The sequence below is a fragment of the Oncorhynchus keta genome, chromosome 20 (assembly GCF_023373465.1).
Source record: "Oncorhynchus keta strain PuntledgeMale-10-30-2019 chromosome 20, Oket_V2, whole genome shotgun sequence".
Classification (NCBI taxonomy): domain Eukaryota; kingdom Metazoa; phylum Chordata; class Actinopteri; order Salmoniformes; family Salmonidae; genus Oncorhynchus; species Oncorhynchus keta.
Window position 1 is genome coordinate 16,309,910 of NC_068440.1, and position 26,029 is coordinate 16,335,938.

Below are 26,029 nucleotides of genomic sequence, written 5' to 3' on the forward strand. Positions count from 1 at the left end.
CTCCCTCTCTGTGACGGTCAGATGAGCTAGCTAGCTGTTAGAGGAGACAACCACATGGGATCCACGTGACTACAGACAGTGTGTGTAAACAACTCTTCTTCCTGTTCAAACACAATCACCTCTCCTGCCAACATTCTGTAGCTCAGTTGGTAGGCATGGCGCTCAGGCCTCTCTAAATTGCTGTGGGCAGGGTTGTATCGGGCTGTATCAGGGTTGTATCAGGGACCACCCATACGTATGTATGCACACATGGTTGTAGCAGTGCTGTATCAGAGTTGTATCAGGGCTTTATCAGGGTTGTATCAGGGCTGTATCAGGGCTTTATCAGGGTTCTAGCAGGGTTGTAGCAGTGCTGTATCAGAGTTGTATCAGGGCTGTATCAGGGCTGTATCAGAGTTGTATTAGGGTTGTACCAGGGCTGTATCAGGGCTGTATCAGAGTTGTACCAGGGCTGTATCAGGGTTGTATCAGGGCTGTATCAGGGTTGTAGCAGGGTTGTAGCAGTGCTGTATCAGAGTTGTATCAGGGCTGTATCAGGGCTGTATCAGAGTTGTATTAGGGTTGTAGTAGGGTTGTACCAGGGCTGTATCAGGGTTGTATCAGAGTTGTATTAGGGTTGTAGTAGGGCTGTACCAGGGCTGTATCAGAGTTGTATCAGGGCTGTATCAGGGTTGTATCCGTCCATATTTGACGGACAACGTATCCGTCCATATTTGCCGGGCCTATATGCATATGCACCCATGATGCTCAGAATGACAGAAGTCATATTTAAATTACGGCAATTAATCTTAACAAACCATGCAACTCCTGACATGAAGAGGACAATAAAACATAATTTTCAAACATTTGACAAAATACAATTGGCGGACAACTCCGTTCTAAACACCGCACCTGAGGTATATGACCGAAATAAAACATCTGTCACATTCAGGAAGAGGCTGAATCTAAAGATGCAACGACTAGGAAGGGTTGCCATGGTAATATGACGGGGATTGTGTCTTTGTCTTCAGGACAAGGAAAGAGAGTTGTTATGAAAACCAATTGAACAGGATGTGGGTTTCTTTCATTGACAGCGGCGTTGGCAGAAGGCCTCGCTGGTGACTGGGTTGTCGCTGTCAGTGAAAAGCATCTTAAATAGGTGCGACTGTAATGTGTCTTGTGTATCATCTTTAAAATGTTGAGACAAGAAGAAGGGTAGGGGTGTGTGGCGAAGATGTGTCTCTGTCCTGAAAATGCCCATTTGGGGATTTATGTTTGTCTTATCTCACCACATCCACCACTAATAAGCCCCCCACTAATAACCAAGCCTCGGTGTGAAAGCGCAAAATAGCATCATATCAACATCATAAAATACCTTCAGCAAGGACAACTGTCTTTGGTGCTGGGAAGTCTGGGATACTTGATACTATGTTGCAACTTCCCTAGAGATGGCTTCTGGCAGGGTCCATGGGATTGATTTGATACAATGTTGCACTTCACTCCTGATAGGTCAAGTCAAGACAGATCTAGAAAGGCAGACAGGCTGAGGAGACGGGTGAATTTGTTTGAGACCACCAGCATTTTCATCCATATATTTTCAATAGTTTTTGTTGTTGTTGTCAGCCTTATGTATTTTGACTTAGTTGACAGCAGAAGTTCTTGGTCAACAGCTGCATTGGGCCGTCTCCTCCATTCTCTCATTCAGACTATTCAGCCGTCAATGATTACGGTGTATCAATGTGTCTATATGGCAGCGGCTGGTGCTCACGCATTAGTTGAATTTGAACTTTTACATTTTAATTCAGATGTTTTTATTTTTTAAATACGCACAAAAGCCAACATTTTAGCGGCTAACGGAATCCCTGGTCTGTTGTCTTATTTGCTGGACTCTGGTCATGTGGATCCTCTCTGTAGACTTTGGACAGATGAGGTGACTGTTGACTTTTGCTGCCCAATATGTCTGAGCTGTTCAACCCTCAGTAGCCAGGTGAACATTAACGCTGTGTAACCAAAATGTTCCAAATGAATCCTGTCTCTCCAGTCAGACTTCCTAGTGTTCTATTTAATTCTGTGGTTCTAATTCTCCCCTCTCTCTTGTTCCAGGACCTATCTGGTTCCATAGATGACCTGCCGACGGGTACAGAGGGGGCTCTGAGTCCGGGGGTCAGCACGTCGGGGGTGTCCAGTAGCCAGGGGGAACAGAGTAACCCCGCCCAGTCACCCTTCTCCCCTCACACCTCGCCCCACTTGCCTGGCATCCGCGGGCCCTCCCCCTCCCCAGTGGGCTCCCCTGCCAGCGTCACCCCCTCGCGCTCCGGGCCCCTCTCACCTGCTGCTGTGCCAGGTGGGTAGAGAGAGAGAGAATAGAGCTACACACACTTATGACAGAGCCACTGGTTTCCAGAGAGAAGCAGTAACCTACCACATAGTACACGTCCAGCTTCCTTAAGCTGGTGTAAACCACAGCGTTTGTTGTGCGAAACAAGCATGGTCTGTTTTTTATGATTCCCAGCGTGTGTCTGAATCTCTCTTATGTCATCACGCAGGTAACCAGATGCCTCCCCGGCCGCCCAGCGTCCATTCAGACGGCATTCTCCACACATCCATGGGCCAGTCAGCCATGGGCCAGGACAGGGGTGAGTATGAAAAGATATAGGTGGCGTTTGAGATCGCCTACCCTGACTGCAGCCTGAACGATCTACAAATCACCTTTCTTTCTTATGGTTTGTTTGGATAAGGACTGACTGACATTCAACACCCGACCTTGATAGGGTTTTAGGAAATGGAACTACACTTGTATGGCTGCTGTGTGGAAATGAAAGAGTATAGCTAACCTTTTCCTCTCCATCTCTCCCTCTCTTGTCTTTTGTAGTGTACATGCGTAACTCCCAGATGCCTCCCCACGGGTCGCCGCAGCAACCTGGCTCCGCCTTATCTCCTCGCCAGTCACCGGGAGGCCAGATACTTCCTGGGATGGGGCCCTACCCTCAGAACAACTCCATGGGGAACTACGGCCCTCAGGGTGGACAGTACGGACCACAAGGTGAGGCCCCGTACACAGCTTGTACACAATGAAATCATTAAGTTGGTTCTGTCCCGCTTAACGATTCCAGGTCTCTCTTGAAAAGGAGACGAACCTGGTTAAAAGCAGACTAACCGGTTAAAAGGAGACTAACCGGTTAAAAGGAGACTAACCGGTTAAAAGGAGACTAACCAGTTAAAAGGAGACTGACCCGGTTTAAAAGAGACGAACCGGTTAAAAAGAGACTAACCGGTTAAAAAGAGACCACCCGGTTAACCTCTTGTGACGGGCAAACCCTTATCCGGGAGCGTAATCATAGCCTCAAACGCATTAGCATAACGCAACGGACGTAAATACCCCTAGAAACTTTTCCTATTCATGAAAATCGCAAATGAAATGAAATAAATATATTCAAACACAAGCTTAGCCTTTTGTTGACAACACTGTCATCTCAGATTTTCTAAATATGCGTTACAGCTAACGCTAGACAAGCATTTGTGTAAGTTTAGCATGGCATAATGCTATGCTAGGCTGTGCTAGCAGCAGGCAACATTTTCATGTAAATAAGAAAAGCAACCAAATTAAATAATTTACCTTTGAAGAACTTCAGATGCTTTCACTCAGGAGACTCCCAGTTAGATAGCAAATGTTCCTTTTTTCCAAAAATATTATTTTTGTAGGCGAAATAGCTCCCGTTTCTTCAACATGCATGGCTGAGAAATTGACCGGAAAATGCTACAACTATAAAGCCAAACTTTTTTCAAAATTTGCTCCATAATATCGACAGAAACACGGCAAACGTTGTTTAGGATCCATCCTCAAGGTGTTTTTAACATATATATTCGATAATATATCCGTCGAGGCAATTGGTTTCTCATAAGAAGCGATTGCAAAAATGGCTACCTCAGTATTTTACGCAAGGTTTTCTGCGGGAGACACCATGTGACCACATGCTATATATGGTCCCTTACAGCCATTCTTCAATGGAAATGCCTAAAAAATCACAATGTTGTAGACACCTTGGGGAATACGTGGAAAACGTAAGCTCATTCGTAGCTAATTCACAGCCATATAAGGAGTCATTGGCATGAGGCGGTTTTAAAAAATGCGGCACTTCCTGGTTGGATTTTTATCTGGGTTTCGCCTGTAACATCAGTTCTGTGGCACTCAAATACAATATATTTGCAGTTTTGGAAACGTCAGTGTCTTCTTTCCAAAGCTGTCAATTATATGCATAGTCAAGCATATTTTCGTAACCAAAAATTTAAATAGCGCCCCCTAAATCCAAGAAATTAAAAGGAGACTAACCGGTTAAAAATAGACTAACCGGGTTAAAAAGAGACTAACCGGTCAAAAAGAGACTAACCGGTTAAAAGGAGACTAACCTGTTAAAAGGAGACTAACCTGCTAACGTCCCACCTGACCAACATCCAGTAAAAGTGTAGGGCACCAAATTCAAACAACAGAAATCTCATAATTAGAATTCCTCAAACATACATGTATTTTACACCACCAAACATAAACTTGTTGTTAATCCCACCACATGTCTGATTTCAAGAAGGCTTTACGACGAAAGCACACCAAATGATTATGTTAGGTCTCCACCTAGTCACAAAAAACACAGCCATTTTTCCAGCCAAAGAGAGGAGTCACAAAAAGCAGAAATAGAGAAAATTAATCACTAACCTTTGATGATCTTCATCATATGGCACTCATAGATGTGGACCACTGAAACCCCCGGCCAGGTTTCTATATGCCAGAGGCTAGACGGTTGCTGAGGCAGGCTAGGTCTAGATTCGCCACAGGCTACATACATCGGGCCTAAAGCTTCACCACAGGTATCGATCTATTTGCTTGAATAAAAGCCTCCTTTTTAAACTCAAATATTAGGCCTATCTGTTAAGTCTGTTTCCTGATTTTGGTTCAATCAAGGCCCCGTTTAGGATTAGGACTCTTGCTGTGTTAGCGTAAGACCTGGGTTTTATTCCGTAAAAATTCAACGTTTTGAAACCGAGTGAAACAGGGAGGTACTACATGGACTTGTCCAATAATAAAAACCATTGCCCTTCTGAACAGTCCCTGGATGTCTCTCTGTCTCTCTCCCCACCCTCCAGGTTACCCCAGACAGCCCGGTTACAGTGGCATGCCCAACGCCAACTACCCTGGTGGTCCGGGGGGCATGCCAGGCCAGGCTGGTGGGGCACCGTATGCAGGCATGCCCCCTGGCAGGATGGGTCCGGGTCAGATGGCTGCCCGCCCCTACGGCCCCGGAATGGGCCCCAACATGGGCCCCGGCATACCTCCACAGGTGACCTCTGGGATGTGCCCCCCTCCAGTCATAAACAGGAAGGGCCCCGGGGGCCCTCCAGATGCAGCCTCTGCCATGCACCACGGAGCTAACTCTATACTCAACAGGTAGGCTGCCTGGTCTGCACTTCTTTACTGCTTTAGGAGACAGGTCAGCGGCGTGCGCCGTTCAATATTACAAGGTTCATCTCTTTGTTGGAAATTGTGTGTTTGTGTGACCCTGAAAAACCCATTGTTTGATTCTTCCCACTCCCAGGCTCTGCTGTGTGAGAGGAGAGGTCAGGTGTGAGCCAGCCAACTAAGATGTAGACGAGCTAGGGGAACACAGGGACAGAGAGGTGGCTTATGAGAACAGTGATCCAGGCAGTGAGTCACACCGTTGTTCAGTCAGGAAGTCAGCTGAGTCTCCAAGCAGAGAAGCACAGAGAGAAAGACATTAGCCACAGAGCTCCAGAGACAGACAGACATGTAAAGACAGGCCGGAAACAGACGTGTACATCACGAGGTAAGACCCTGTTCAGTAGGGAGTAAAACATTTTGAAACGGAAAGAAATACTCTTTAAAAAGAATCAAGCGTTTTGCTTTGGTGTGCCCTACTGAGTGCAACCCAAGTGTTCACTGACGATGTTGAGCAGAGAAGGAAGAAAGGACTGGAGACAACTAGGCAGAAGTGGGCCTCTGTAAGAAAAGGGAGGGATGAGAAATACAGTAAGCCTCTTATCTCCAACACAATCTTTTCAGGAAATGGGAAAAACTGCCATATTTTTCCATTGACAAACGTACAATTATGAAACTTTAGAAGCTATTTTGAACACATTTTCATCACGAGGTTTTCATCCGACAGCAACGATATTCTTCTGTATATATGTTTTGAATATTGCCATGTTGTTTTTTTTAACTGTCATGTATCGTAACTAGTGGTGCAACGGATCACAAAACTCACGGTTTCGGATCACTGTTTTGAGTCCCGGATCGGATCATTTTTCAGATCAGATTACTGTAACTTGTCTTTCCATTTATAACTTAAACACTTCAAGCAAGGAACTTTTCAATGTTTAAATAAAATACTCAATTGTTAAATTAAAGTGCAATATGAGGCATGAAACCTTCTTCCTGTGAACAATAGTGAATGTAAAAATAGCCTGTGTCTATGTCATCAAACAAAAGAACAACAAGAAAGAAAAAGAAGATCTGAGCTTATAACTTCATTCTTTTTCTAAAAGATGTTGATGTCTACGTAGTCTGGGGAGAGGGGAGACCTCTGCAGTAACTCTGTCCCCTGCCGTGGAGAACACCCTCTCGCTAGGGTGCCAGGCACTGCCAGGTAGCTCCTTGCCGTCATGACAATGTGAGGGTATTTACACTCATTGCTTTTCCACCATGCCAGTGGATCACCAGGCTCGCTGCCTGGTAGGATGCCACCTCCTCTTTGATGGTGTCCTTGCTCATAAAGGTCTCCCCGAAAAGCTCCTTCGTGGCTGAATTATTTTGTGGAGGAGATGCCTCCTCGTCTGCTCCTGTCAGCTCGGTGGCTTGACCTTGCAGAAAAAATGACTTGATCTATTAAACCTATTTATATTCATATTTCACGGAACTGTAATTGTGGGCTATAACATTTAATAAAAGCCATTATTATTCCAAATAAAAAATGGCTGATTCTAATAGCAATAGCAAAGACTAAGATTAGACTGCAGTATATTTATTATTTAAGTAATTCACTCTTATCATTTATTACCTCTTCAGTGGCCACAATGTCAGTGTTGAGAACACGGTATGTCCTCCGGTGTAGGGCAGGGTCTAGGTGTTGAGAACACGGTATGTCCTCCGGTGTAGGTCAGGGTCTAGGTGTTGAGAACACGGTATGTCCTCCAGTGTAGGTCAGGGTCTAGGTGTTGAGAACACGGTATGTCCTCCGGTGTAGGGCAGGGTCTAGGTGTTGAGAACACGGTATGTCCTCCGGTGTAGGGCAGGGTCTAGGTGTTGAGAACACGGTATGTCCTCCGGTGTAGGGCAGGGTCTAGGTGTTGAGAACACGGTATGTCCTCCGGTGTAGGGCAGGGTCTAGGTGTTGAGAACACGGTATGTCCTCCGGTGTAGGTCAGGGTCTAGGTGTTGAGAACACGGTATGTCCTCCAGTGTAGGTCAGGGTCTAGGTGTTGAGAACACGGTATGTCCTCCGGTGTAGGGCAGGGTCTAGGTGTTGAGAACACGGTATGTCCTCCGGTGTAGGGCAGGGTCTAGGTGTTGAGAACACGGTATGTCCTCCGGTGTAGGGCAGGGTCTAGGTGTTGAGAACACGGTATGTCCTCCGGTGTAGGGCAGGGTCTAGGTGTTGAGAACACGGTATGTCCTCCGGTGTAGGTCAGGGTCTAGGTGTTGAGAACACGGTATGTCCTCCGGTGTAGGGCAGGGTCTAGGTGTTGAGAACATGGTATGTCCTCCGGTGTAGGTCAGGGTCTAGGTGTTGAGAACACGGTATGTCCTCCGGTGTAGGTCAGGGTCTAGGTGTTGAGAACACGGTATGTCCTCCGGTGTAGGTCAGGGTCTAGGTGTTGAGAACACGGTATGTCCTCCGGTGTAGGGCAGGGTCTAGGTGAGACAGGGACTTGAACCTTGGATCCAGTGCAGTAGATCTATGAAGGTAGTCCTGTACATTAGGGGGGTATCTGGGATTCAGGTCCTCTCTAATGGCAGCCTTGGCATCTCTAGTGATGGTGCTGTCTTCCTCACTTGGTACCATGGATTGTAGAATCCTTGTTTTCACGAGGTAGGATCATGGACACAGACAGTGCAGATTCAGTGCTCAGTAGGGTAACCGTTTTGAGGGGTTTGAGCACCTGGAGGACCTCCTCTGACACTTTCACGTCATCAGACAAGGTGATGATGTCTTTATGTTTTTTCAGGGTCTTGTCTGTCAGTGCAGAGTATACAGCTGCCTGCTGCTCAAGATGGCTTTCCAAAATGTCAAGTGGAGTTCCATCTTGTTGTGACATGGTGTATGAGCTTGTGGGTCGGTAGCTGTAGCAGTTCTTGCTGTTGTGCTTCGGTGGAAAAAGGAAACCACCTTCCTGATCCTCCCAAGGAGGCGTTCCATCTGGTTACCTGAGAATCCCCTTTGGGATGCTAAATTGATCACATGTGCAAAGCAAGCTATCTTCCACTCTGCTACTGCTCCTAGCAGTACCTGTGTGACTCTCATAGAGGGGGCGTGTCTGTAGCACCGGACTTCACATCTCCCACTCCTCTGTGGTGTAGTGAACAGTCACGTATCTTTCTGTTACCCTGGAGGTCCACTCCTCTGTGGTGTAGTGAACAGTCACATAGCTTTCTGTTACCCTGGAGGTCCACTCCTCTGTGGTGTAGTGAACAGTCACGTATCTTTCTGTTACCCTGGAGGTCCACTCCTCTGTGGTGTAGTGAACAGTCACGTATCTTTCTGTTACCCTGGAGGTCCACTCCTCTGTGGTGTAGTGAACAGTCACGTAGCTTTCTGTTACCCTGGCGGCTCCAGCGCTAAGAACCTTGGCGTGATCCTGGACAACACCCTGTCGTTCTCAACTAACATCAAGGCGGTGGCCCGTTCCTGTAGGTTCATGCTCTACAACATCCGCAGAGTACGACCCTGCCTCACACAGGAAGCGGCGCAGGTCCTAATCCAGGCACTTGTCATCTCCCGTCTGGATTACTGCAACTCGCTGTTGGCTGGGCTCCCTGCCTGTGCCATTAAACCCCTACAACTCATCCAGAACGCCGCAGCCCGTCTGGTGTTCAACCTTCCCAAGTTCTCTCACGTCACCCCGCTCCTCCGCTCTCTCCACTGGCTTCCAGTTGAAGCTCGCATCCGCTACAAGACCATGGTGCTTGCCTACGGAGCTGTGAGGGGAACGGCACCTCAGTACCTCCAGGCTCTGATCAGGCCCTACACCCAAACAAGGGCACTGCGTTCATCCACCTCTGGCCTGCTCGCCTCTCTACCACTGAGGAAGTACAGTTCCCGCTCAGCCCAGTCAAAACTGTTCGCTGCTCTGGCCCCCCAATGGTGGAACAAACTCCCTCACGACGCCAGGACAGCGGAGTCAATCACCACCTTCCGGAGACACCTGAAACCCCACCTCTTTAAGGAATACCTAGGATAGGATAAGTAATCCTTCTCACCCCCCCTAAAAGATTTAGATGCACTATTGTAAAGTGGCTGTTCCACTGGATGTCACAATTTGTAAGTCGCTCTGGATAAGAGCGTCTGCTAAATGACTTAAATGTAAATGTAAATGTCCACCCGTCTCTGGTGTAGTGAACAGTCACATAGCTTTCTGTTACCCTGGAGGTCCACTCCTCTGTGGTGTAGTGAACAGTCACGTATCTTTCTGTTACCCTGGAGGTCCACTCCTCTGTGGTGTAGTGAACAGTCACGTATCTTTCTGTTACCCTGGAGGTCCACTCCTCTGTGGTGTAGTGAACAGTCACATAGCTTTCTGTTACCCTGGAGGTCCACTCCTCTGTGGTGTAGTGAACAGTCACGTATCTTTCTGTTACCCTGGAGGTCCACTCCTCTGTGGTGTAGTGAACAGTCACGTATCTTTCTGTTACCCTGGAGGTCCACTCCTCTGTGGTGTAGTGAACAGTCACATAGCTTTCTGTTACCCTGGAGGTCCACTCCTCTGTGGTGTAGTGAACAGTCACGTATCTTTCTGTTACCCTGGAGGTCCACTCCTCTGTGGTGTAGTGAACAGTCACGTAGCTTTCTGTTACCCTGGAGGTCCACTCCTCTGTGGTGTAGTGAACAGTCACGTAGCTTTCTGTTACCCTGGAGGTCCACTCCTCTGTGGTGTAGTGAACAGTCACGTATCTTTCTGTTACCCTGGAGGTCCACTCCTCTGTGGTGTAGTGAACAGTCACGTATCTTTCTGTTACCCTGGAGGTCCACTCCTCTGTGGTGTAGTGAACAGTCACGTAGCTTTCTGTTACCCTGGAGGTCCACCCGTCTGTGGTGAGAGCAACAGATGATGTCTTGGATAATTCATTGACAATGTTGATATTTTCCTGTTCATACAGATCTGGCACGATCTTCTTACTGAAGGGGCGCCAGGGGATTTCGTAGCGTGGCTCAAGCACTTTCACCATATTTTTAAACCCTTTGTTTTCCACAACAGAGTATGGCCTCATGTTTGCGGAGATAAACGTCCCAGTAGATTTGGTGATGACTTTAGTCCGGTCTGATTCTGCAGCAAAGGGCTGCTTAAATGTCGCGGTGAGAAGTTGTTGTCTCTTGGCTGAGTTGGCTCCATCACTGACACACCAGGCTGATGTCGCTGTGAGAAGTTGTTGTCTCTTGGCTGAGTTGGCTCCGTCACTGACACACCAGGCTGATGTCGCGGTGAGAAGTTGTTGTCTCTTGGCTGAGTTGGCTCCTGTCACTGACACACCAGGCTGATGTCGCTGTGAGAAGTTGTTGTCTCTTGGCTGAGTTGGCTCCTGTCACTGACACACCAGGCTGATGTCGCGGTGAGAAGTTGTTGTCTCTTGGCTGAGTTGGCTTCTGTCACTGACACACCAGGCTGATGTCGCGGTGGGAAGTTGTTGTCTCTTGGCTGAGTTGGCTCCTGTCAGTGACACACCAGGCTGATGTCACGGTGAGAAGTTGTTGTCTCTTGGCTGAGTTGGCTCCTGTCACTGACACACCAGGCTGATGTCGCGGTGAGAAGTTGTTGTCTCTTGGCTGAGTTGGCTCCGTCACTGATACACCAGGCTGATGTCGCGGTGAGAAGTTGTTGTCTCTTGGCTGAGTTGGCTCCTATCACTGACACACCAGGCTGATGTCGCGGTGAGAAGTTGTTGTCTCTTGGCTGAGTTGGCTCCTGTCACTGACACACCAGGCTGATGTCGCGGTGAGAAGTTGTTGTCTCTTGGCTGAGTTGGCTCCTGTCACTGACACACCAGGCTGATGTCGCGGTGAGAAGTTGTTGTCTCTTGGCTGAGTTGGCTCCGTCATTGATACACCAGGCTGATGTCCACCACCCTTCTTCCGTCATCATATTTGACAGGGAAGCCTAAATGCAATTGATCCGTGGTCCACATGCGTGCCGAACCGTGGGGGGTGATCCGTACGGTCCGTTACACCACTAATCGTAACCATTGTGAATGGATTTATGTTGTCGTCTCCCCCTCCCACCTTTCCAGGCCTCCAGGTTACCCCCCCAATATGCCCCAGGGGATGATGGGAGCAGGGCCTCCGTATGGCCCTGGGCCGGGGGCCATCAACAGCATGCAAGGTATGATGAACCAGGGAGGACCTTACGGAGGAGGGCCAATGGGAGGGAACATGGCCAACAACACACCTGGTGAGTCTGGACAAGATATCCAGTCTGTGGTTGTGTCTGGTCATTTTCTTTAATCACCCAACTCAAGTGGACAAAAGATTGGTTTTGGAATATCATCTGATGTGATATTGGATTGAAATGTTACCCCCCTGACTTGATCTACATCTGCCAGGCATGGTTCCTAGCCCTGAGTTTGGCATCGATGTCAAACTGAACCCAGCCCAGAAGATTAACAACAAGCTGGACGGCACGCCCAAACCTGAAACCAAGAAGGTAAAGAAGGTTTGTGGTCTCCAACTTGTGGTACTGAATGATATAGTCAGAATGAGAGCGCTGCATGGCTGTGTTTGTGCATAGAAATAGAATCCTTAGAATGTCAAAGCCCCTCGTGGCACTTTGACTGGTAGCCTCATGGGTACAGTCAATATGGCTGACCTGGGATTGGGATTCTACTTCTATGAGGTAGTGAGTGGAAGTAAGTTGAAGTCAATGGTGAATTTTAAGCCAAATCCTCACCTCTTCCTCCTCCCATCTCCCTCTTTCAGAAGTCAAACTCTTCGACGACGACCAATGAGAAGATAACTCGTCTGTATGAGCTGGGTCCGGAGCCGGAGAGGAGGACGTGGGTAGACCGTTACCTGGCGTTCGCTGAGGAGAAGGCCACGGGCATGACCAACCTTCCCGCCGTGGGACGCAAACCTCTGGACCTCTTCAGACTTTACGTCTCGGTCAAAGAGATCGGCGGCCTCACACAGGTCAGTGGTTCCTGTGTTGCAGTATTGAATTATCTCTCTGTTTTAGTACACCGACGTGTCATTATTTGCCTGATAATCTTGTGTTATTGTCATTTCATTTTTCTACAGCAGCATAGAGTTGTTCTATGCCAGAACATGACATATTCGTTCCTTCCGCCCACCAGGTGAACAAGAATAAGAAGTGGAGGGAGTTGTCCACCAACCTGAACGTGGGCACGTCCAGCAGCGCCGCCAGCTCTCTGAAGAAGCAGTACATCCAGTGTCTGTACGCCTTCGAGTGCAAGATCGAACGTGGCGAGGACCCGCCCCCAGATCTCTTCACTGACGCCAAAAAGACCACCCAGCCCAAGATCCAGCCCCCCAGCCCAGGTCAGTGTCTGTCTGTCTGTCTGTCTGTCTGTCTGTCTGTCTGTCTGTCTGTCTGTCTGTCTGTCTGTCACCACCACAGGTCAGTGTCTGTCTGTCTGTCAGCACCACAGCCCAGGTCAGTGTCTGTCTGTCTGTCAGCAGCCCAGGTCAGTGCCGGATACTCAAACTAGTACTTCACCCCCCCTCCCATACCGACTCAGTTTGAGTTATACATAGTCACGTAGATTTAAATGGATGAGTGAAAGAGTGTTTGGTTTCAACAGTCTCTTGAGGTTCTTGTGGTTACTGTGCTGTTTATAGTTGCTGCACAGCTATTTCCAGGTCTCTCCAGAGATGTTTGATTGGGTTCGGGCTCTGGTTGGGTCACTCAAGGACATTCAGAGACTTGTCCCGAAGCCACTCCTGTGTTGTCTTGGCTGTCTGCTTAGGGTTGTGGTCCTGTTGGAAGGTGAACCTTTGCCCCGTTCTGAGGTCCTGAGCGCTCTGGAGCAGGTTTTCATCACGGATCTCTCTGTACTTTACTCTGTTCATCTTTGCCTCTATCCTGACTAGTCTCTCAGTCCCTGCCGCTGAAAAACATCCCCACAGCATGATGATGCTGCCACCACCATGCTTCACTGTAGGGATGGTGCCAGGTTTGCTCCAGATGTGACGCTTGGCATTCAGGCCAAAGAGTTCATTCTTGTTTTCATCAGACCAGAGAATCTTGTTTCTCATGGTCTGAGAGTCTTTAGGTGCCTTTTGGCAAATAACAAGCAGGCTGTCATGTGCCTTTTAATGAAGAGTGGCTTCCATCTGGCCACACTACCATAAAGGCCTGATTTGTGGAGTGCTGCAGAGATGGGAGAACCTTCCAGAAGGACAACCAACACCACACAGGAACTCTGGAGCTCTGTCAGAGTGACCATCGGGTTCTTGGTCACCTCCCTGACCAAGGCCCTTCTCCCTGATTGCTCAGTTTGGCCGGGCGGCCAGCTCTAGGAAGAGTCTTGTTGTTTCTTGGGGACCTTCAATGCTGCAGAAATGTTTTGGTACCCTTCCCTAGATCTGTGCCTCGACACAATCCTGTCTCGCACCTCTACAGACAATTCCTTCGACCTCATGGCTTGGTTTTTGCTCTGACATGCACTGTCAACTGTGGGACCTATAGACAGGTGTGTGCCTTTCCAAATCATCCAATGGGGATGTCCTCAGTGATCTGCTCCCCCCCTGTACATCTCCTCGGGAGGGTGTTGTGTTCTCGCCTGGAGAGGCTGGTCTTTAGTATCACTGTCAGCCTGGCAGACACACCATGAACACATGATGCCAGAACCAGCCACGTGCCCCTCAACGCTCTGCTGGGCTGTCATGTCAGGGTGCAGGGAGTCAGTGGCTGGAGGGTGGGGTGGGGAGATCCTCTGTGGTGGGGAATAAGTGCCAGGCTGGGGTAGAGGGGGAGAAGGGTGCAGGGGAGATCTCTGATGGGGAGTATGTCTGCTGGCAGCCCCTCGATAGTAAGAAGACAGGAGGGGAGGACAGGAGGGGGGTGGGGGGATTGTTTGTTGATTCCCTCCATTACTCGCTGCTACTACTGGAGGGCCTAGTGTCTGGGTCCTGGCCGACGGCTTCACAGGCAACCCTCCCCCTCCCTGGAGCTTTGTGCTGAGCCAGAAAATGATGAATGGGAAAAGAGGTTGTGTGTGTAAAGTCCCCCCCCGGCCTGCTGTCTTTTTTTCTCCTTTTCTGAGATTCCCCCCTTTCACCCCCCTCCTCCTCCCACTCTCTTCAGCTGTAGTAGAGGGAAGTCCCTGCCCCGGGGGAGGGAGGCAGGGGGAGGGGGGGCAGGCAGATTGATGTTTGCACTGCAATGTGTGAGATGTGAGAAAATGTGAATAACTGTGACCTGTCAATGACCGTGTGTGTATGAATGAAAACACATGAGTCATCTGACAGGCATGCTAATAGTGAGAAGGCATGAGCCGGGCTAAAGCCGAGAGCCACTCCATACAACACACACACTCCATACAACACACACACTCCATACAACACACACACTCCATACAACACACACACTCCATACAACACACACACTCCATACAACACACACACTCCATACAACACACACACTCCATACAATACACACACTCCATACAACACACACACTCCATACAACACACACACTCCATACAACACAAACACTCCATACAACACACACTCTCCATACAACACACACACTCCATACAATACACACACTCCATACAACACACACACACCATACAACACACACACTCCATACAATACACACACTCCATACAACACACACACTCCATACAACACACACACACCATACAACACACACACTCCATACAACACACACACTCCATACAACACACACACTCCATACAACACACACACTCCATACAACACACACACTCCATACAACACACACACTCCATACAACACACACACTCCATACAACACACACACTCCATACAACACACACACTCCATACAACACACACACTCCATACAACACACACACTCCATACAACACACACACTCCATACAACACACACACTCCATACAACACACACACTCCATACAACACACACACTCCATACAACACACACACTCCATACAACACACACACTCCATACAACACACACACTCCATACAACACACACACTACATACAACACACACACTCCATACAACACACACACTACATACAACACACACACTCCATACAACACACACACTCCATACAACACACACACTCCATACAACACAAACACTCCATACAACACACACACTCCATACAACACAGACACACTGGCCCATGTGGTGATGCCAGCAGCAAGGCATGCTGAGATGTGAAGTATTCAGCCCCGCTGTGTGTGTGGATGCCCAAAGCATGCTCTGTGTGTGTATGGATGCCCAAAGCATGCTCTGTGTGTGTGTATGGATGCCCAAAGCATGCTCTGTGTGTGTGTATGGATGCCCAAAGCATGCTCTGTGTGTGTGTATGGATGCCCAAAGCATGCTCTGTGTGTGTGTATGGATGCCCAAAGCATGCTCTGTGTGTGTGTATGGATGCCCAAAGCATGCTCTGTGTGTGTATGGATGCCCAAAGCATGCTCTGTGTGTGTATGGATGCCCAAAGCATGCTCTGTGTGTGTATGGATGCCCAAAGCATGCTCTGTGTGTGTGTATGGATGCCCAAAGCATGCTCTGTGTGTGTGTATGGATGCCCAAAGCATGCTCTGTGTGTGTATGGATGCCCAAAGCATGCTCTGTGTGTGTGTATGGATGCCCAAAGCATGCTCTGTGTGTGTATGGATGCCCAAAGCATGCTCTGTGTGTGTATGGATGCCCAAAGCATGCTCTGTGTGTGTGTATGGATGCCCAAAGCATGCTCTGTGTGTGTGTATGGATGCCCAAAGCATGCTCTGTGTGTGTGTGTGGATGCCCAAAGCATGCTCTGTGTGTGTATGGATGCCCAAAGCATGCTCTGTGTGTGTGTATGGATGCCCAAAGCATGCTCTGTGTGTGTGTGTGGATGCCCAAAGCATGCTCTGTGTGTGTATGGATGCCCAAAGCATGCTCTGTGTGTGTGTATGGATGCCCAAAGCATGCTCTGTGTGTGTGTATGGATGCCCAAAGCATGCTCTGTGTGTGTGTGTGGATGCCCAAAGCATGCTCTGTGTGTGTGTGTGGATGCCCAAAGCATGCTCTGTGTGTGTATGGATGCTCAAAGCATGCTCTGTGTGTAGCGTGGGAACCGGAGAGATCCGGTTTAGTCTCTTAACACGGCTGAAGTGGTCCGTCTTTCTCCCACTGTGAGTCTCTTCTATAACAGCTGAATCTGTGCGTGGGCATTAGCCCTGTGACGTGTGTGTGTGTGTCTAAAATGTGCGTATCTCGACCGTGTGTGTGTTGCAGCTGGGTCTGGATCTCTGCAGGGCCCCCAGACCCCCCAGTCCACCAGTAGTTCCATGACGGAGGGTGGAGACCTGAAGCCCCCCACGCCAGCCTCCACCCCTCACAGCCAGATGCCCCCCATGCCCGTCAGGTACCCATGACACACACTCAACTACTGTCTGAAAACATCCTCTCTCTCTACTACATCTGACAACAATCTCCTTCCCCTCCATTCAAGGGGAACCAAACTAACACAATTGAACATGTTATTTAGCTGGTTTGTTTTTTGGGTAATTAACTCTGTTTTTCTCTCTTTCTAAATGTCTCTCTTTCCCTCTCTCCCCTCCTCCTCTCCCCTCCTCCTCCCTCTCTCCCCTCCTCCTCCCTCCCTCTCTCCCCTCCTCCTCCCTCCCTCTCTCCCCTCCTCCTCCCTCCCTCTTTCTCTCCCCTCCTCCCTCCCTCTTTCTCTCCCCTCCTCCTCCCTCCCTCTCTCTCTCCCCTCCTCCTCCCTCCCTCTCTCTCTCCCTCTCTCCCCTCCTCCTCTCCCATCCTCCTCCTCCCTCTCTCCTCTCCTCCTCCCTCCCTCTTTCTCTCCCCTCCTCCTCCCTCCCTCTCTCCCTCCTTCTCTCCCTCTCTCCCTCCTTCTCTCCCTTCCTCATTCCTCTCTCCCTTCCTCCCTCCTTCTCTCCCTCCTTCTCTCCCTCCCTCCTTCTCTCCCCTCCTCCTTCCTCCTTCTCTCCCTTCCTCCTTCCTTCCTCCCTCCCTCTCTCCCCTCCTCCCTGTAGGCTGCAGGACCCGTTTGCAGATGGGGGTGACCCAGCATTTGCCAGACGGAACTCCATGACCCCCAACAGCTACCAGCCTGGGATGGGAGGCCCGGAGATGATGGGTCACATGGGGCCCTACGAATCCAACAAGGACCCCTTTGGTGGCATGAGGAAAGGTGAGCGATAGGTCTAACTGGCTTTTAGAGATGGTATTTGGAAATAAGGAGAAGACTCTGAGTACGTTGTACATCATGTGTGGCTCAGTTGGTTAAGAGCGTGGTGCAACCATCTGCTAAGTCTAGACAGACTTGTCCCATACAATATTGAGACACTGTTTACTGTTCAACCCTAACTCTCTGCAGCTGGAGAGCAATTCATGACTCCAGGGCCGGGCCCTAACAGTGGTATGGAGGGGCAGTTCAACAGAGGCCCCCCAGGCCCTAACATGCAGATGGGTTCGAGACAACAGTACCCCTACGGACCTGGATATGACAGGAGACAGGAGCCAGGGATGGGTCCTGATGGCAGTATGGGTCCTGGGGCCCCCCAGCCCAACCTGATGCCTTCAGGGGCCGACTCGGGGATGTACTCCCCTAGCCGACCCCCACCGCAGCAACGGTCAGTATCTCAAACGGGGCTAAGTCACGTACAGGATCTTATACATGTTAAATACGCTACTGTCTTTTCTCAAGAAGGCTTTGATGTTGGTGTGAGCTCATGTTACCTAATCAAGCATTTGCTTTCTATGATTTTGTGTTTTCTGTGTAGTTTATTTCAGTTAACTTCTGCTGCATTTCATTTGCCAAAGTGTTAACCTTGTGTATGTTGTGTTTCAGTCATGATTCCTATGGTAATCAGTATCCTGGTCAAGGAGCGCCACCTGGTGGCCCCTACCCCAATCAGCAGCCAGGAATGTTTCCACAGCAACAACCCGTAAGAGCATTTTGTCCCCTGCTCTGTGTGTCCCCATATCTGCTTCAGAAGCCTTCTAAATGTTCACTTGCAGTTAGCGGTGTAACTTACTCAGTGAAATGAATGTGGGATGTTGTATTGATACGGTATGAATACAATAACGTAGTGAAATGTATTGAATCCATAATCAATATGTATGTGCTGGATATATCATCCACTGGGTTGATATTGAGATGCTAACCATGTGTCTGTGTGTCTTCAGAACTACAAGCGTCCTCCAGTGGACGGGGCCTACGGTCCCCCAGCCAAGCGTCATGAGGGGGATGGGATGTACAATGTCCCCTTCAGCGGTCAGCAGCCAGGGCCCCAGCCCTCCGGGGGCCCCCAGGGCCAACAAGACATGTACAATCAGTACAACGCAGGCTACCCCGGCTCTGACCGCCGACCACCTGGCCCCCAGGGCCAGTTCCCTTTCCCCTTTGGCCGAGACCGGGGGCCCTCCAGCGGGGGTCAACAGTCCCCCATGCCTCCCCAAATGATGGGCAGCCCTATGCAGGCAGCCCCTGACGGCCCCATGTGGCAGGGACGCAATGAGATGGGTTACCCCAACTACCCGAATCGCCAGGGGCCTCCAGGACCTGGCCAGGGGCCCCCCCAGGGGTACCACAGCATGAATTGCTCTGAGGAGATGATGCCAGGGGCTGACCAGCGGATGAACCATGAGAGCCAGTGGCCGGGACACCCCAGCCAGAGGCAGTCCCCCTACGGGCCGGGGGGCTCGGGGCCCCCCATGTCCAGACCCTTGCAGTCCAACTATCAGAGCTCCCAGAACCATATTTCCCAGGTGTCCAGCCCCGCCCCCATGGAAAGCCGGACGTCCCCCTCCAAGTCTCCATACATGCACTCAGGCATCAAGATGCAGAAGGCGGGGCCCCCTGTGCCCGCGTCCCACATAGGCCAGGCCCCCGTGCAGCCCCCCCTCATCAGGCGGGACATATCCTTCCCCCCAGGGTCAGTGGAGGCCTCCCAACCCATCCTCAAACCCCGAGGACGACTCACCATGAAAGACATCGGTATGAAAGTTATTTGTTTTCACCCAAAACTTTTCAATGTTTAGCAGTCACTTACGCTGTTTCTTAAAAAAACAGAAATTTGGGGCACTGAGCAAATTTGAGGTATTGTGAGAGGAAACTTGAATGTTGTGAGGATCTTGTGGAACTTCCAGGGTGTGTTTACTGGTCTCTCTGCATGCGGTACCGGGCGTGCCAAGTCTAGGTCCAAAAGGCTTCTTAAAAGCTTCTAGGCATAAGTCTCTTGAACAGCTAGACAAATGGCTACCCAGACTATTTGCATTGCCCCCCCCACCACCACCTTTTTTACACCTCTGATACTCTCTGTTAATTATCTATGCATAGTCACTTTAATAACCTACATGTGCAAATTACCTCAACTAATCGGTTTCCCTGCACAGACTACAGTGGGGCAAAAAAGTATTTAGTCAGCCACCAATTGTGCAGGTTCTCCTACTTAAAAAGATGAGAGAGGCCTGTAATTTTCATCATAGGTATACTTCAACTATGACAGACAAAATGAGAGAACAAAATCCAGAAAATCACATTGTAGGATTTTTAATGAATTTATTTGCAAATTATGGTGGAAAATAAGTATTTGGTCAATGACAAAAGTTTCTCAATACTTTGTTATATACCCTTTGTTGGCAATGACAGAGGTCAACTGTTTTCTAAGTCTTCACAAGGTTTTCACACACTGCACCCTTACAGTTGTAGACAGTAGCCAATAGGCTGCACCCTTACAGTTGTAGACAGTAGCCAATAGACTGCACCCTTACAGTTGTAGACAGTAGCCAATAGGCTGCACCCTTACAGTTGTAGACAGTAGCCAATAGGCTGTAGCCTTACAGTTTTAGACAGTAGCCAATAGACTGTAGCCTTACAGTTTTAGACAGTAGCCAATAGGCTGCACCCTTACAGTTTTAGACAGTAACCAATAGGCTGCACCCTTACAGTTTTAGACAATAGCCAATAGACTGTAGCCGCACAGTTTTAGACAGTAGCCAATAGACTGTACCCTTACAGTTTTAGACAGTAGCCAATAGACTGTAGCCTTACAGTTTTAGACAGTAGCCAATAGACTGTAGCCTTACAGTTTTAGACAGTAGCCAATAGGCTGCACCCTTACAGTTTTAGACAGTAACCAATAGGCTGCACCCTTACAGTTTTAGACAATAGCCAATAGACTGTAGCCGCACAGTTTTAGACAGTAGCCAATAGACTGTACCCTTACAGTTTTAGACAGTAGCCAATAGACTGTAGCCTTACAGTTTTAGACAGTAGCCAATAGACTGTACCCTTACAGTTTTAGACAGTAACCAATAGGCTGCACCCTTACAGTTTTAGACAATAGCCAATATGTTGTGGCTGTTTGATGATAATGTAGGCCTACCAACAAAACCAATGGACTAAATCCCATAATATTTTCACATGGTAATAGCTTTTAATTTCTATCATATAGACTACAGTAGCCTATATGTGATGTTCAATGCAGGCCTACATCACATGAGACTTTTAAACGTTTCTACATTATGAAGAGCTTGATATTCATATTTATTTACTTGGTCTTTAACACCATGGGCCAAATAGATGACTGAGAATTGCATTGTATTGTGTTTTGTGATGCAAGAAACCACTTTACAAAACACAATGAATTATTATTACCATACATAGAATTGAACAATGTTGGATATCCTTCTGCCGATTGTCTTTTTTGCATATTCAAGCCTGTCTCAAAATAAAACACTGCCACTTTAATTAAGACTTCAACTTTATACCTGAATCACTTTTCAATACCCGCTTGAAATGTGGCCGACACGTTTTGTGCTCCTGTAGGAAGCAGTAACTCTCCATTGCTGATCTATACTAATATTCTGATCTGAAATATAAAAAGCACATTCATTCAGTTGCGGGTGATTGAAAAACCCCTCGTGGGCTTCCCACCCGAATTCTACTTTGTTGCACTCTGGCTCTGTCTACAACAAAATCACAGACTCAATCTTGGAAAGTTGGATTTGTTTTGTTGCATTGAAAAGGGGCGGATATAATGTTAACTCCATCACAGATAAAAAGTATCTATATAGTGCAAACTAATGGGGCGAACTCGGTGAATGTCAATCTCTTGCGCCTGTGAGCGGCCTGGCATTTCTTCTGCGCGTCAGCTCAGAGGGAACATTGCTCCTAAATGTGTCCTTTTCAAGGTATGTGATTGTGGTGACGTAGTACCATCATCCTGTGTCAGTCACTGCTGTCGTTTCTGTTCCCTCAGGCACCCCAGAGGCCTGGAGAGTGATGATGTCTCTGAAGTCAGGCTTACTAGCAGAGAGCACGTGGGCCTTGGACACCATTAATATTTTACTCTACGATGACAACAGCATTTCTACCTTCAACCTCTGCCAGGCGAGTTCCCACAGGCGTTAGATTGATTGAACACCCATAATACATTTGAAATATTAACATTATGAAGTCTGTGTCTTACCAGATGACACAGTAACCATCTCTAAGAAGCATTGTAATTAACTCCAACATGTCAATATGTATCGTCTGACATTATCCTCTGTTCAGATTTTCTAGTTTGTCTCGATCACGTCTCTGTATAAAGGATTCATGCGTGATTAATTTGACAGACGTCTAACTACATCCTGTCTCCTCTCAGCTGCCTGGGTTCCTGGAGCTGGTTGTGGAGTATTTCAGACGCTGCCTCATCCAGATCTTCGGCATCCTGAAGGAGTATGAGGTGGGAGACCCTGGCCAGCGGACGCTTACCGACCCGCATGCTGCCGACGAGGACTGGTCTGACGAAGAGCTGCCCGAGCAGGAGGACATGGAGGAGGAGGAGGATGAAGAGGATGACGACGAGAGGAAGAGCAACGCAGACACCACCACCTCGTCGCAGCAGGTCCAGGTGAAAAAGGAGGAGGAAGAGGAGAAATCCACGCCTGAGAAGTCGACAGTGGAGGAGGAGGAGGAGAGGGAAGGAGGGGAGTCTTCTTCCACCTCCTCGCCCCCCCAGAACCTCAGCCTCCTACAGGAGAAACCCAAACAGGCCAGTAAGTTCGACAAGCTGCCCATCAAGATGGTGCGTAAGAAAGACCCCTTCCCTGGGGGCCGTTCCAGTAAGCTAGGCCGGCGGCAGAGCTTTGACAGCGGACTGATCCACTGGAGCATCGGCGGGGGGGACACCACGGAACACATCCAGACACACTTCGAGAGCCGGTCCGACCTCCTCAAGCAGAGGAAGCAGGTGCTGCCATCGGCCACCGAGAGTAGAAAGGTCGCCGTGCCCCCGACGGTGTCAGAGAACCCAGAGGAGACTACTAAGCCTGGCAAGGAAGATCAGACCACCAAGACCTCCACCCCAACCACGCCCGCCCCTGTCACCGCCACCATCGACGACGTCCTGTCGGCCCGGCCGGGCTCGGTGACGGAGGAGGCGGTGCGAGGAGCAGCCGAGGAGCAGAAGGAGAACAGGGGACAGTTCCTGTACTCCCTCCGCCAGGCGCAGCAGAGCCGACGCAACATCACCATCCTGGAGGACGAGCCTCACAGCAAGGACGAGACCGCGCTGAGCACGGTGTCGGACTGGCAGGACGCCCTGGCTCGCCGCTGTGTCTGCGTCTCCAACATCGTCCGCTCGCTGTCTTTCATCCCCAGCAACGACCTGGAGATGTCCAAACACCCAGGGCTGCTGCTGCTGCTGGGCCGTCTGGTCCTGCTCCACCACCGTCACCCAGAGAGGAAACAGGCCCCCGTCACCTACGAGAAGGAGGAGGACGAGGACGAGAGGATGAGCTGTGAGAGGGACGAGTGGTGGTGGGACTGTCTGGAGGTCCTCAGGGAGAACTGCCTGGTCACTCTGGCTAACATCTCCGGCCAGTTGGACTTGTCCATCTACCCAGAGAGCATCTGTCTGCCCCTGCTGGACGGCCTGCTTCATTGGGCTGTTTGTCCTTCGGCCGAGGCCCTGGACCCCTTCCCCATGCTGGGGCCCCACGGGGCCCTATCCCCCCAGAGACTGGTGCTGGAGACCCTCAGCAAGCTGAGCATCCAGGACAACAACGTGGACCTTATCCTGGCCACGCCTCCATTCAGCCGGCTGGAGAAGCTGTACGGGACGCTGGTGCGTCTGGTCGGGGAGAGGAAGGTGGCTGTCTGCAGGGAGATGTCTGTGGTCTTACTGGCCAACCTGGCCCAGGGGGACAGCATGGCGGCCAGGGCCATCGCCGTGCAGAAGGCCAGCGTAGGTAACCTCCTGGGCTTCCTGGAGGACAGTCTAGCAGCCACGCAGTACCAGCAGAGCCAGAGTTCCCTGATGCACCTACAGGGGGCGCACTTTGAGCCCACTAGCGTAGACATGATGCGGCGAGCGGCCCGCGCCCTGCACGCCATGGCTAAGGTGGAGGAGAACCACTCAGAGTTCACCTTGTACGAGTCCCGCCTACTGGACATCTCTGTCTCACCACTCATGAACTCTCTGGTGTCCCATGTGATCTGTGACGTACTCTTTCTGATTGGACAGTCATGACAGCCGTGGGGGCTTCAGCTTCGCTTTCTCTTTCTGTCCCCTGCCCCATCCCCCCCCCCTTTCTTTTTGTGTGTGTCTGTTGAGTGTGAGTGGAAGAGAGAACTAAGAGCAAAACTGACTGTCCTTTTTTTAATTTATGCAAAATCACCTCGGATTCCACTGTCTACCCTTTCTATCCCCTGGTTCTCACTAAAGGACGGATTTAAGTAGCGGTGGAGTTAAACATTCTGGAATACGGAAACTGACGTGATAAGACCGATCAGATGGGACCCTGGGATGGATGTAGGGTCGGGAGGGAGGGTGGAAGCTGCCCTGCGGCAAACAACTTTTTTTAATGAAAATATAGAAGAAAACATAACTGTAACCAAAATTGCTGTCTCGTTTCTAGTGAGTTTTGGGGTCTATACCCAGGTTCTCCTCCCTTGGGTTTGGCAAGGGGGTGAGCAAGGCGGGCATGGATGGGGAAAAACCTGTTTCTAGTTCATGTACGGTGAAACAGACTCCTGGAATGGTTTGGTTTGGTATACTGCTGTATATACTCAGCCCTACATGACCCAGGTTAACAGCTGTGAACAGACAGACAGGTCTTCAACGGGGAGGCCTGTGCAGTAGATTGTAGGACTTTTTTGCTGTACTGTACACTTTAAAAACAACTGTAAACATACTGTAATGATACTGTTTCACACTGAGATACGCTGGCTTGGCAGCAAGCTGTCGTTTTTGAAAATTATTTCAGTTAAATGTTGAACTGAGAGAGATGACACAAGGCTTTCCCCCCAAAGTATCGTGAACCTTACAACACCCCGACCTCTTCTTTGTCCCTCGATTGTATGACTTGACCCGTATGAAAGAAGCCACCTCTTAGGACGGCTCCTCTGCTGTCCCGACTGCAGTGTATATATGATGTTGTACATTACACCTCTCTCCCTTTCTCTCGAACCCTTCTGTTTTTAATCTTCGACGAATTAAGGTTACACTCAAGTGGAAATTCGCCATGGGATTACCTAACCTTTTGACCCCTCACCCCCGTCCCACCCGCCTGTCTCTCGCTACAGGGACTCCGCTGCTGCGACTCCCTCGCAATGCCCCCCCGCACCCCCACACACACCCCTGCGACACACACAGATCAGTTTGTCTCCAGTACCACTGAATCTAACATGACTGAAACCACGTCTGCTACAGTTCCATTTCAGCTCCTACATAAACAACAAAGCAAGACCCCTGATGAAGAAATAAACCGTTTTGAATTTTGTTTTTCCACTGATATGGATTCTGCATATTTGTATTTCAGACAATGTAGCTAAAGACTATGTAAATTCACATTTTTTCCCCCTTTTCTTTTGGCTTAATGAATATAATTTCTTCAGTATGAAATCTTTATACTATATGTTCCATGTGTTAAGAATAAATGTACATTAAATCTTCGTAAGACGTTTGATGGATTTATTTATTATGGGCTTTTGAAGGCGTCTGTTATTGGTGGAGCTGCAGTCATACCACCAAGGGTGTATTCACAAGGAACCAAACGGACGCAAACGGGCTGAAACCAGGCAGGAACGAGCTGAACTGAAACACTCGTTTCGGTAAACGTTTTGCCACTACGTCTTGTGGATGTAGTCAAGTTGACACATATATTCTTCCAATACAACTGATTTCTCCGACTTGTATGCATAGGACATCTTCTCCTGGAGGTTGCTGACAGTGTTATGATATTGAGCATACAACTGTACATACAGTCAGTGTTATTTGCCTTCAACTCGAATGCTTTGTTAGCTACCTCAAATCTGGGTCATTCATGTTAGAGTACCATAGAGCATGCGTTGCTTAAATGTCCATTTTGCCACAAGCAGCACCGGAGATATTGGGCTCGTTTTTGAGTGGTAAGGTGAGGTGAACGTCGAGGGAGGTGTGGACACTCATGGTTTTTCCAACAGCAGGGCTTCATGCAACATGGCAGTGTTGCCATTGTTTAAAAGTTCTTTATAATGTTGAAATAAACATGTTCCCACATATCACACAGAGCCTCAAGTGTCATGTTCGTTTGTACACGGAACAAAAGTATAAATGCAACATGTAAAGTGTTGATCCCATGTTTCATGAGCTGAAAT

General features: G+C 49.1%; 1 protein-coding gene across 1 annotated transcript in view; it reads left to right on the forward strand.

Moving 5' to 3' along the window:
- LOC118399471 (AT-rich interactive domain-containing protein 1A-like) overlaps window positions 1-25,357 on the forward strand; it is a 125,585-nt gene extending 100,228 nt beyond the window's left edge. The window contains exons 5-19 of the mRNA XM_052472173.1: window positions 2,083-2,323; window positions 2,526-2,615; window positions 2,852-3,022; window positions 5,116-5,416; window positions 11,486-11,646; window positions 11,798-11,907; window positions 12,171-12,380; window positions 12,545-12,749; window positions 16,669-16,798; window positions 17,433-17,590; window positions 17,777-18,032; window positions 18,251-18,347; window positions 18,589-19,399; window positions 21,666-21,796; window positions 22,053-25,357. Of these exons, the coding sequence (XP_052328133.1) occupies window positions 2,083-2,323; window positions 2,526-2,615; window positions 2,852-3,022; window positions 5,116-5,416; window positions 11,486-11,646; window positions 11,798-11,907; window positions 12,171-12,380; window positions 12,545-12,749; window positions 16,669-16,798; window positions 17,433-17,590; window positions 17,777-18,032; window positions 18,251-18,347; window positions 18,589-19,399; window positions 21,666-21,796; window positions 22,053-23,921 (4,941 nt within the window). The 3' untranslated portion in view covers window positions 23,922-25,357. The remainder of the gene's footprint in view (window positions 1-2,082; window positions 2,324-2,525; window positions 2,616-2,851; window positions 3,023-5,115; window positions 5,417-11,485; window positions 11,647-11,797; window positions 11,908-12,170; window positions 12,381-12,544; window positions 12,750-16,668; window positions 16,799-17,432; window positions 17,591-17,776; window positions 18,033-18,250; window positions 18,348-18,588; window positions 19,400-21,665; window positions 21,797-22,052) is intronic.
- Window positions 25,358-26,029: the final 672 nt, after the last annotated feature.